Here is a 12,100-nt window from a genome sequence, read left to right as displayed (position 1 = left end):
AATCATAAACGCAAGGAGGCACCCTTTGTAAAAGGTGACCTCGTTTATCTATCTACCCAGAACATCGCCCTACCTAAGGGACGCACAAGGAAACTCGCCCCCAAGTTTATCAGCCCGTTCAAGATACTAAACGACTACAAGAACAATTCGTTCTTGCTGGACCTCCCCGCAGACCTTAAGCAACGCGGCTTACACCCCGCATTTCACGCCCACCTCCTCAGACCCCATATAGCTAATGACGACCGGCAGTTCCCTGGCCGGCAGCTAACTCAAATTAGCGATATCGGAAGCCTCGAGGAATGGTCCGTTTCTAAAGTAACGGATCACCACGGGCAGGGTACTGACTCTATCTTCGAGATAGAATATTCAACTGGGGACCGCATATGGCTCCCTTACCACGAAGTTTCCCGGTTAGAGGCTGTCAGCCAATACCTTGAGGGACTGGGGGTGCCTGGCATCAAACACTTGCCGAAGAAAATTTTGGGCCCCTCCCACGACGTTAGTGTTGCTACCGTGGATAATTTCGTGGATGCTCGAGACGCTACCTTCGGACTTGTCGACCGACTACTCGATGAGCTCTCTCACCAATTCAGACCTAGCCCCAGCGAGGGATACTTAAACTCCCCGCACGGTGATCCTCCTTCGCCCAGACTCACTGCAGTTCAGGCAGTTCCTTCGCCCAGACTCCCCACAGTTCAGGCAGCTAAAGAACTTGCCTCTCCCAGACTCCCCGCAGTTCAGGTAGCTAAACCTACCTCGCCCAGACTCACCGCAGTTCAGGCAGTTCCACCGTCCAGACTCACCGCAGTTCAGGCAGTTCATCCCAGACTCCCCTCAACTCAACCCCACGAGACTCCCTTCTCTTCTCCTCTCATGGCATCCAATGATCCCCGGGGACACTTCATCCGCCATCGCGGAGGGCATAGGGATAGAAGTCTCCCCTCTCCAGTTGAGACCCCCAATGCCGACGCACTCAATGTGTTCACTCGCTTCTTTGTAGCAGAAGCCCAAGCCAAAGAGCTTGCGACCAGAAAAGAGGCGCACGCTTTCAAGCAGCGCCTCCACACTGAGCGTTACCGTGACTTAGACTACCGTCCCCGTCCTCATGGTCGTGATCGCGATCGCGAGCGTCACCGTCAGCGTGAGGCAGCCCACTTTGCCGGTCATTGCACGCCCCCATCCTGTCATCGGATGTTAGACAACCGACCTGTTCATCGTCCCGAACCTCCAAGGGTGCAACCTCGCGAGGTTCCCCAATCCCCCTCCATGTCCATCACCCCTCCTCCTTCCTTAGCCTCGCCCTCTACCCCTGCTGAACCAGAGGGCGACATTGGCGCAGAAATTGACTCACTCATTGCTGAGTCCGAGCAAATGGACCTGGAAGCAGAAGCTCGTCGCCATGGCTTCACAGCTGAAGAGCTGTTTGGTAGCATCTAGTGATGTTCCAGCCCGGCTTTGGCTTGGCCTGAGGGGGCTCGGGCTCACCATATTTCAAGCCAAGGCCATGAGCCAAAGCCGGCCAAAAGCCACGGCTTGAGCCAAACGAAGCCGCGGCTCTTTTGCTATCAGTGCGACATTATATATTGTAGTGCAATAGAACTATGGAACAAGCAACATGGAGCAGACCTAGTCTGTCTCAAAGTCAGACACCTCATCATCAGCTTCGTCATCAGCATCGTCTTCCGCATCATCAAGCATGATATCCCAACTATCCTCGTCATCACCATCATCACCTGCAGTCTTCGAGTCACTCCCAGCTTCCAATTCAGCATCATCAAGCTCCTCTAACTCCATGAGGGATGACGGTCCAGGCTCTCGAAAGAGAAGGTCATGTCGTATCGAACACTTGACAATTTGAAGAGCTTCGACAATATCTCCTTTGAGCCTGTTCCGCCGTTTAGTGACAGTGATGCCGCCTTGTGAAAATGCACGCTCGCTGGAGACGGATGATGACATGATAGATAGGTAGTCTCGTGCGAGTGAAGCCCACACTGGATATCTCGGTGCGTTGATCTTAAACAAAATCATTAGCGTGAATATTTTAAGTAGTATAAGGCACACACGTACCCCCCACCATTGAATGATGGTCATGCCAGCTGGTAGAGCGGCCTCGATAGTCTCAAACCATTTTCCCCACTGGATCAAGTACTGCATTTGTAAAAATCAGACCAATTATCCAACATTAACTAAACAACGTCTTACACATTGCCATGATGACGAGAATACATTTTTTCCTACAAATGATTGAGTGAGTAAGTACTATGACAGTGCAAAGGCAAACTTACGGGCAAATATTGCACTTTCTGTGCTTCTTCACTTTGCCATTGGCGCCAGTGTGTTCGAACGCTGCACCGAAGAAGTTGTCAATGTCAGCAGTTTTGCCTTCCCGAGATGACCCTGGGTCTGCGATAGAGACGTCGACATCAACAAGAACCCCATCTTCATCAACTAACTCTGGGGACTTCTCTGGGGACTTGCGCTTCCTTCTAGCACGCTTAGGGTTGTGTTACAGTAACATGGCACGAGTCCCCCGCCAGCAGAGAGCCCTCTGCCACTCGCACGGCTATAGACGATACCGGAGCCTCACCAGCTCTATAGACGACAGATGACGATAGATGTGATAGACGATAAGCGGCAACTGCCGGCTTAGATAAGCGGTCTGGACCGCACGTGACATGACATGATGACATAGGTCTAGAAGACCTATTTATGTTATCAAGATAGAAGGCAAGCCTCGTGTTGCCTCATGTACTGATAGAAGGATACCACGTGGATCCTATCTCTGATGGAAGCGTACCGCATGAACGCTATCTACGATAGAAGCCCGCCTCATGGACGCTATCTCTGACTCATGTAGATAAGCAGATTAGAACCCAGCTTTAGGCTGAGCTTAGATACGAAGAGTAGCCTTATATAAGGTCGAAGATTAAAGTAGATGTTCCTTACTTTAATCTTACTAGGTACATCCCAGAACTAGTCTAATCAACTAGGTTTACCCTTGAACTCCTTGTCCCGCTAAAGCTACCTGCTCGACATCGACTCGTACCTTCAGTGACGCCTCTCACTGTCTGTAAACCCGCTATCATCTCGGCGTAATCCCTCGTTAACCACCACGAGCTACGTTCGAGTACGCAACCTTTGCTTGTCTGTAAAGGCCGACGACTCTCAGCACTCGGTACCACTGTCGTGGTTGTCGCTGTTAGATTATCCTAGTCGCACACGACCGTTTGTCGTAACAGGTTGACACGAGCGTTCTCACGCTCCATATCACCAGATTCATCGTCATCGAGGGCATCATCGGGACACACACGTTTGTTGGATGGGGGAGGCGCTAATTGTGTGGCTGGTACAGGCGCTGTGAGTGCAGCAGGCTGAGAAACCTCTGAAGCATGCTTGGCGGCCTCAGCTGCACGGAAATCGTTGATAGCTTTTGTTTGGGAGGGAAGAGCCGCTTTCTCCGAGTGTTGAAGGAGGGCAGCAGTGGGTTTGATTTTGCGTACGGGACGCACAACACGTGGCTCATCTTCGCCATCGGTGAGAACTGTGCCCATCATGCCAGTCATTGCAGGCAGCTACACAGATAAAATACACACACATACCATTTATAAACGACTGAAGCTTGTTCAAGAATCCATCAAGCTCACGAAGCTGCAGCACAAAGTAGGACTTGAGAGGTGCATAGATTGCTGAAAACAGCACAATATGATACGGCGGGTGATGTCTGTTTTTCCGTCACCGGGGTGAGTATTAGCGGAAGCTTTTAAAGAAGACGACAATGGCGACTCACCGTGTCATTCTGACATACCCTACAGTATGATGGACTAGGAAGCAAGAACCAAAGAGAAGCAAGAAAATGACAAAAATAGAGTCGACAATCAGGTTCCTGCGCAGTACTTACATAATTCTAAGCCGCGGCTTGGGCCGGCGGCTCAGGCTTCGCAGAATTGAAGCCTAGGCCAAAGCCCTTGTCAGGCCGTCACCTGGGCCTGGGCTTGGCCTGGCTCAATCTGGCCTGGCTTTGGCTGGCCCGGGGCTTGAAGCCGGGCCGGAACATCACTAGTAGCGTCGTCCTCCTCGGTTTGTTGACTATCGTTAACATTTCCCTCCTCATACTCCTAGCAGCCATGGGCACCATGAACATTGCATCCACACATGGACCTCCGGCTTAATGGCCCCCTACCACGGATTACTAGTAGGTCCTCTTTGAGAGGACCTGGAGGGCGTATGTAGCGTTCCTAAAAGCCTTCATCGTTACAAGGCAACATCTTCCCTTATTTTTCTCATTTACTTTGTTGTTCCTTACTCTACAGTATATAAGACTCGCTTTATCTACTGTTAGAGCAGTTGATCTTACCCCCCCGAATAACATTTAGTTCGGACAGTTCTCTCGTCTGAAATAAGTCTATTCAACTATCGACTCTATCGTGTGAACGTATTTGCATACGCCACATGGTTGCAGAGTGGACGTTTCAGCAATAGCATAACACAAGTACCGTAGAGTAATGATGGCGCGATGAGGTTTACTGCTCTAGTGCTCTTTATTCCTCAGGATACCATAAAATTCGTCATCCACAAACGTTTCTTATCGAAAACAAGTAGCAACATGATTCTTTGATACAACATCGACTAATACTTGCATTTTTGTCTTGATACCAATTATTTCAAAACAAGTTTGACGGGCATTGGAACTCCTACAGGCCCACGAAGCTCTCCTTGATGCGTCTCGCCGAAACGAACTAGTAGAAGATGCTAATACTCTCAGCTTTGTCGTTGGTTCCACTCGTTGGTCCTCCTCCAAAGAGTTGTTGACCCACGACCGCGCCAGTGCATTTCTCGTTGTAATAGACGTTGCCAGCAGCATTGCGTAGCTCGTTTGTGGCAGTCAGAAGGGCTCTGCGATCTGCGGCGAAGCTGGAGAAGATGTTGTCAGTCAACGCATATCGTAGAGACCTTTTGACTCACATAGAGCCAGTCAGTGCATAAGCCGAGGTGTTATTGATGAGTTCCAGAGTCTTCTCATAATTCGCATTGTCGTATACATAAATCTGAAAAGTTGCTGGTACAATCTAGCTGCATTTCCGAACAAAAAGCCATTACAGTGATGACAGGACCAAAGATTTCTTCTTTCATGGTGATTGGTTCAGGATCTTCGGTTGGAATGATGGTAGGTTGTATGAAGTAGCCCTTGGAGTCATCACCTGTAGGATTATGAGAAAAGTTGCAGATGAGTCACACTACTATCCGCCTTACCAGTGGTTCTGATAAAACCTCCCCTCCCGCATCCTTAGCTTTCTGGATGAAGCCGATTGTTTTGTCATAAGCCGGACGGCCTCTGCGATATTATTCAGTGACTAACACTAACCCAGGTGACCCCGCCAGGATGTCGCGACCGGCAGCAGACGTAGTGATAGTTAGCTCAATGCGCACCGATATAATACCCCTGGATCCTCTATACCGGTTTGGACACTGTCGTTCGGTTTTCGTTCGTGTATAGCACCGTGACACGAACTGGCCTCACGTCCTCAGTCCAACACTCGCGATAGCTCATGAGACGTCTGACGGTCTGGGACATTCAATACAATTGCTGGTATGCAGTATGTCGCGCACCAAAGTGTCTTATGGTTTATTTGAACCTGAGGTACATATACAGTTGTACATAGTAACATTAGTACAAAGTTGAAATTGGCTCGCGTTATTTGTAATTGTGCCTTCTGGATCAAACAAAAACAAATAACTTCTTGTTCCAACTTGAAGTGCAGACAGGTCGCGGCCTTCAAGTTACCCTGACTCGCAAGGTTTCGCAATGCCCGGAGAACCATCGCGGTCGACTCTTATAGATGTGTATGTTTCTGTCCTTTTTTTTACCATGCCACTTTTTTTCTCTGACTATTGTTCTGTGCAGAACGAACCAACAACTACATTCCTTCCTGTCTGGCAGACTCGAGGGCTCGTCCCCAGACCAACTGTGCGACATCATATCTGCCCGTTCCTTGCAACTTCGAAATGTCGCCAAACCTTATGGAACGCCCACACCGGCGTCACGAAAAGCAGTCGAGGCTGGCTCAGTCACGCTCGCGGATGGTGTTGTGTTGCAAGTCGACGAAGTCGAGAGGGAGTTCACACTTGCAATTAGTACTCGGTTCGGGATTGATGAAATTCAGGCTTTTGTTCTCCTTCGATCATTCCTATATAATGAAGGTCTCTCAAATAACGGAGGCTCAACCGATAAAGGCGTTGTGGACGAGCTCATCGCAGCAATCACGCCATTCTACTACTCCGAACGCCTATTCGTATTGCGCGCCCTCATTCCACTGTTCCGTGCCCACGAAAACACTGGCGACTCAATCCATGCCGTTGCCACGAAGTGTCTTCCCAGAATCCTACAAGACAGTCATCAATTCGCACTCGACCTCATAACAGAATACCTTCACAAAACTGAAATGGACATCCCAGAGGTTTTGCATGCCGATGCACGTATTGCCTCTCGTTGGGCTAAGCAGAACATGAAGGAGCAACTCGTGACGCTAGAGGTGCTCTTTTGGACAGTCTGGGGGTATGTTCCTTGCGATGGACCTTTGGTTGTTCGAATATTTGAAGCTGCTTACAACACGAACCTTGGCTCCTCGCAGAAAAACTCGACCCTTTTGTTAGATGATGAAGGCAATCAACTGCAGCATGATTGCGCGGCGTTATGGATACTTGTCACTGTAGAGGTCCTTGAGTTGGAGAGAGTGGCAGAGGATGGAGGAATAGAGATTTCGGCAACTCCTTCTGACAAAACGTTCTATCCCTCTTCGCCAGAGTCACTCAGACGGATTCATGAAATCGTGACATCCAACTTGTCCAGCCAGCACGCGTGCACACACCTAGCATGGGCCTTCGTTCTGTCGCGGTTGACCTCAAAAGCTGGTCAATTGAAAGAGATTCCAGAATCGTATCGCGGGTTTTTAGACTCCCTGCATCCGCACCACAATCGCTCTAAGGAAAGGGAGCCATCGCATGTACTTATGGCACGGGCAGCTTTCAGTCCTGAAGCCGGCCTTTTCAAGCTCTTGTTGACTCTCCTTACAACCTCCCCACTGTTTGTTACCTCCGTTGCTTGGAAGACAGGGTCGACTGTAACCGACCCAAATGCTATTGCATTCCGCTCTGTACTCAAAGGTGACAACATTTTTCTGCGTGAAACAGCACATTAAAGATCATTTTCCCTTAGGCTTTGTCATTGCAATGGTTGAATTGGTCCCTGTTGAACTCATTCCCGACTTCGACTCTTTGGTTGAAGTTTGGATTGCGCTGTTTGGGCGCAGCGAGTGTCAATCTATAGCAGGGATATGCCGACAATTTTGGCAATCGGATTGGCGGCAGGGCCTTGCACGTCGCGCCATATTTGATGTTGCACGAACACGCTTCCCAATTCACTTCCGGCCGCTCATCCGCCTTCTTCGAGCAATGACTACGTCTGGATTCATTGATACTGATCCACTATCCACTGCAGCATCGTCCACCCAACCTCCCGCTGATGAAAGTGATGATGGTGACCGTGAGATTTGTAGTCGACATGTATTTTACTACGTGGATAAGTTGCCTACTTTCTCGCTGGTCATTCCCCTGGCATCTTGCACCGGTCCTAATGCTGTCTATGAGAAAGCACAGGCTGCCGGTCCATCCTTCGCATACACAAACCTACGTGCTATTCGCCTTCCTGGAGGCTCCGTGATGCCTGCGCGCTCGAAGGGTCGGCTGTTGAGTGGGGATGGTGGGGATCATATTGCAGTGTGTTGGCAACATGAGCACAGCGGATGGAAGGTGGTTTTGGACGTGCTCACTGAGTACGTAACTCGGCGGAGGATGTACACGGGCACCGTGGACCTATACCAGGACGTTGCCTTCGGCCGTACAGGCCCTGGATCTATTCCTTTGACGCTCAGGCTTGAAGACGTCGGGATGGAGATTGATGAGGGGGGTGATGAAGCACTCGCGACAGATGCTCTTGACCTCATTCGCAGCGTCATCCAAGACAATGAAGAGCTGGCGGAAGAGCTATTGGAATCTCTCGAGAGCGGTGGCGACCCTAATAATTCTTCGGACAATCAGCCGCCCGACCTCGTCCATCTCACGACAATGATTCTGGAGGAAGCCCTCAGTCGCTCACAAGCTCGAAGTTTTTCGCGAACCCAGCTAATCACATCTGCGATGAGCGTTCTATCAGCACTGTTATCCTTGCCAAAATACTCTCTGCGTGTATGGCTCTATATCCGTTCAACCAGCGTGCTGTTTGGCCCTAGTCGTACGTCAGGTTTTGCGGCAGTCGCTCTACCAGCGGAGCGGATCTCTGGTCACTATACAATGACTCTCGCATTGCTCAATCTCGTCCAACAACTCCTCCATGAAGCGTTTGCGTCCGTGCTCACAATTCCACTTGACAATCAACGCCTTAAACAGGTGAAAGAGGAAGTTCTACTCCGAGCAGCAGTGTTCGTCCATGGGGAGATATGGGTGGAGCACTTGAGTTGGAAGTATGCCCAGCTTGGCGATAGGTTTGAGATTGGACGACGAGTGTCTTCGTTTTATGGCTATGTTCTCAAGCAATCTCCTCCCGCTTTGGGCGATCGTCCCTTCCCTGCCCTAAGCCAAGCTGTCGCTGACGCTCTTCTGCATAAGGCCACGACGTCAACTATCAACCCACTTGTATCATCGATAGCGGTTGCCCCCCACATCCTCGGCACCCTTTACGCTTCACGACGCTATGGCGATGCCAGACGTCTGATCTACCTGCTGGAGTCACACCTCAGTCTCACTAGGCTAGTCCTTAGCTACAAACAGTCCATTCCCTATTCCTCGAAACCGTGTCTTCTAGAGCAAGCTCTGTGCGCGCGGGTAGCGGGAGGCGCTGGGTTCACGGATTCTACGAGATCCAGGATAGATCCCGTCGACGTCCTGGCAAATTATGTTAAAGGGCGAGATATTGGGACCGCTGTTCCGCTAGAGTCGATCAGAGTTCTTTATGCTCTCTGCGCATCCTTGTCTGTGACTCAGCCCTCGCCTGCGACAATCATCGGTCATCTCTCGAATCCAGAGGCCACTGTCGCATCGTTCGTGCGAATTGTACAGCACCCGTACGAGGATCTCGCACTGCGCAATGCCGTTTGGAACTTCATAGCCCTTGCCGTTGATAAGGAACCAGCATTAGCCAACCTCTTCGTTACAGGACAATTCCGGGTTCCGAACAACAAAATCAAGAGCAAGGAGAACGCTAAATCGCAAGGGGAGGATGATTCGAAGAAGCACATGAGCGCCCTCGAAGTTGCTAACGAAACGCTCAGTCGGTGGAAAGACTTATGGGAGGCCAATCCCCAACTCTTAGCATCGGTGTTTCGCTTCATTTATGTCGTGTGGCAACACGGGCTTGAACACAAAAATCTCATTGATACTACTCGTGGCAATGACGAGTTTTGGACCAATGTGGTTGCTGTTGTTAAAGAGGAGCTCGGTCCCGATCCTGACTACGAGACAGAGACATTCATCATATTGGACGACGAGCGCCGATCAAGTCTCCACGAAGCAGTATCTGTTCAGTCGTATCGCAACATGGTGAAGTCATATGCTGTGCGTGTCATTGGACAGGACATCTTCCTTCAGCCACAGCCTAGGTCCTGTGAGCCCGCGAAGAAGCCCTTGAGTTACAGCAAGCTAGCTCCATCATTCAAATCCGAAGATCAACTCAACGAATTGATATTGGAAGCCAAGAGCACATCGTATGACCCCAGTCTTTCTGATAAACTCGCCACGCAGCTTCAGCAGGACTTCCCGGGCCTCTCCCTTACTCACCTACAGTCGCAGGATCTCAGCGACGAGCGACAGTTTGGTGATGACTTCATGTTCTCCATAGCACTTCTTCGCAGTCGTATGCAACAGTGCGTGTCGGGTGATGATAGGGCAAATGCAGTGGAAGAAGTAGAAAAGAGAATCGCGTCCTTAAATCTCAATCTCTCCCTCACCTACGCTCAGACGGCTTTGACGGAGTCGTGGCAGTTCCTTTTGCATCAAGTGTTGCCATTTGTGCGGCCAGTGCCAGAGATCCGTTCAAACCTCCTATCACTCTCGGCCACGATATCCGGAGACCTAGCTTTGGAGAAAAGGTCGGGAGACATGATGGCAAAACTCCATGGCACGCGACTCAACTTGTTGCTATCAATTCTTGAAGTGGTCTGGTTCTCTGATTCGGATACCGACAAGCACATCACGTCTTTCATGAACCTCGTGGATAACATACACAAAGTCCTGTTGAATGAGGCACAACCTCCTTCTCAGTCATTCCTGGGACAATTATCCGTGCCTTTCCATCAAATCCTGCTCCAGGTCATCTACTTCTGTGTTCGCCAGTGCCGGAATCTTGCCAGACGACCTAAGGTCCTCACCGCTAGCAGGCGCATTGCCGTTTCTGGCTTGGTGGACGCAACGCTTCCACTGGTAATTGATGCTCTCCGCCTTACCTTTGACTCTGCCCGTACACGGCTTGATCTTGATCTTGATCGGGATATGGAGCTACTGGTTGCAGTCTTCGAGCAATGCACGCGTCCTGATATCAACGTCTCGTCTGTAACATGGTTGACCCGATGCCAAGAGACGGATGTCATCAAATCAAGCTTGGAATTACTCACTAGGACAGATGTGATCGGCCTCACAGATCTGCCCCTGCTTCGCACACGCAGGCAACCTTTGTACGCGCCCCACATCCTCCTATTCCACATGGCTGTAGTAAGCATATCATCCGGGGCTGAAAGATTCGCCAGTGAAGGCATCATTTCGGCATACAGTAACAACGGAATTAGCCTTGCGGCAAGCTCAGGGCAGATCGATGTTGTGTTGCCTGAGCTTCCTGGAGAGAGGAGCCCAGCACACAAGACATACTGCTCGATGATAGCCATAGTTTCTGCTATCGTCTCCGCTCTCAAGCGGCAACACCACTTCTTCGACGCAGAGGCATGCGGATTCGTGCAACTGTATGGCAAGCAGATTATCCGGGCGCTGAGCTGGAGTGTCGGTGATCCGATTACACTACCATTATTGGAGGAGATGGAACAGGTCGTTGGCCTCTTTTATGCGCTTGCGGAGAGTGCTCCTCCTACTGCCTCCCCAAACCCAGCAGTCGTCAAGGTCCTACGTGTGTTCACAACCCACGCGCTCATGCTCCTTCAGCAACTCAACTACGCATTGACGCACCCTAATCACATCGCTAGTCTCTTGGAACCGGTGACTGCAGAAGAGCGTGCATTGCTGGAAAAGGAGCCTACCGCCGCATCCTCCCTGCTATCAGTGGACATGGCCGACCTGCAGAAACATCCGTTGACTGCGCGTCTCGTTCATCGGTTATTTAGGCTGTCAAGCTCTGTGGTGTCTACGCTGATTAGCATCAGCCGAGCGTATGACGTTCTTCTTGGTGAACAAGAAGAATGGCCCGTTCAAGAAGCAGTGATAGTTCCTGTGCGTAGCTTCACGTTCTGAAGCAGAACTTTATTTATTTACCGTTTTCCTGCAGCATTCCAAGGTGGTGCCGGGGGAACCAGCATCTTTGGGAACCTTGCTTGAACTCGCGAACTGCACCCTTGATGTCCTACGACACCTCGTCGATCGCCCAGCAGGTCAGGCCATCGCCCCCCCTGCGTCCCTCAAAGATACGCCGCTTGATGTGCAGGAAGGCATGCTGACAGCCCGGAAGACAGTGGAGGCATTGCTCGTGTATGCGGCAACGCAGCTTGCGATGTGGCTCTCGAAGCCAGAATTTGACACTGCTGAAATGGACTCGGAGGATCACATTCCACAAACCATGGATATGCGAGAAAGTTCAAAAAGACCATCTAGGGCGCTCACAGACAGAATTAGGAGGGGAATGCCGGGAGAGATGGCGACGGATTTGGAGAAGTTATTGAAGCAAGCGAAGCCTATTCTGCAAAAGAGCGTCGATGACAACAGAAATGTCAAGGGGGATCTCACCCAGGTGCTGCTTAGATTTATGAGTGAGTGGGTAATGACTACGCCGTCGTAGATGGGTTAGGCACTATGCAGATGTATTAAAAGTAACATTATATGTTTCACATTG

At 50.4% G+C, this 12,100-nt stretch overlaps 2 protein-coding genes across 2 annotated transcripts; one reads left to right on the top strand and one right to left on the bottom strand.

Moving 5' to 3' along the window:
- Positions 1 to 4,736: 4,736 nt before the first annotated feature.
- On the bottom strand, positions 4,737 to 5,199 carry F5147DRAFT_579639 (Aldehyde/histidinol dehydrogenase; the record flags this gene model as incomplete). The annotated part of the gene is made up of 3 exons (XM_041431495.1): positions 4,737 to 4,911; positions 4,963 to 5,045; positions 5,098 to 5,199. Coding segments are annotated over 3 exons (360 nt in total), but the record flags the coding sequence as incomplete, so codon positions are not given.
- A 548-nt stretch (positions 5,200 to 5,747) lies between these two features.
- Positions 5,748 to 12,046, top strand: F5147DRAFT_805964 (nucleoporin subcomplex protein binding to Pom34-domain-containing protein; the record flags this gene model as incomplete). Its single annotated transcript, XM_041443359.1, has 4 exons — positions 5,748 to 5,841; positions 5,903 to 7,161; positions 7,214 to 11,484; positions 11,540 to 12,046. Exons 1-4 carry the CDS (start codon positions 5,804 to 5,806, stop codon positions 12,044 to 12,046), a joined length of 6,075 nt encoding a protein of 2,024 aa, XP_041291067.1. The 5' UTR covers positions 5,748 to 5,803.
- Between the last annotated feature and the right edge of the window lie 54 nt (positions 12,047 to 12,100).

Source organism: Suillus discolor, assembly GCF_016758755.1.
Source record: "Suillus discolor strain FC423 chromosome Unknown F5147scaffold_39, whole genome shotgun sequence".
In the NCBI taxonomy this organism is placed as follows: domain Eukaryota; kingdom Fungi; phylum Basidiomycota; class Agaricomycetes; order Boletales; family Suillaceae; genus Suillus; species Suillus discolor.
This window is presented reverse-complemented; position numbering and strand designations above follow the sequence as displayed.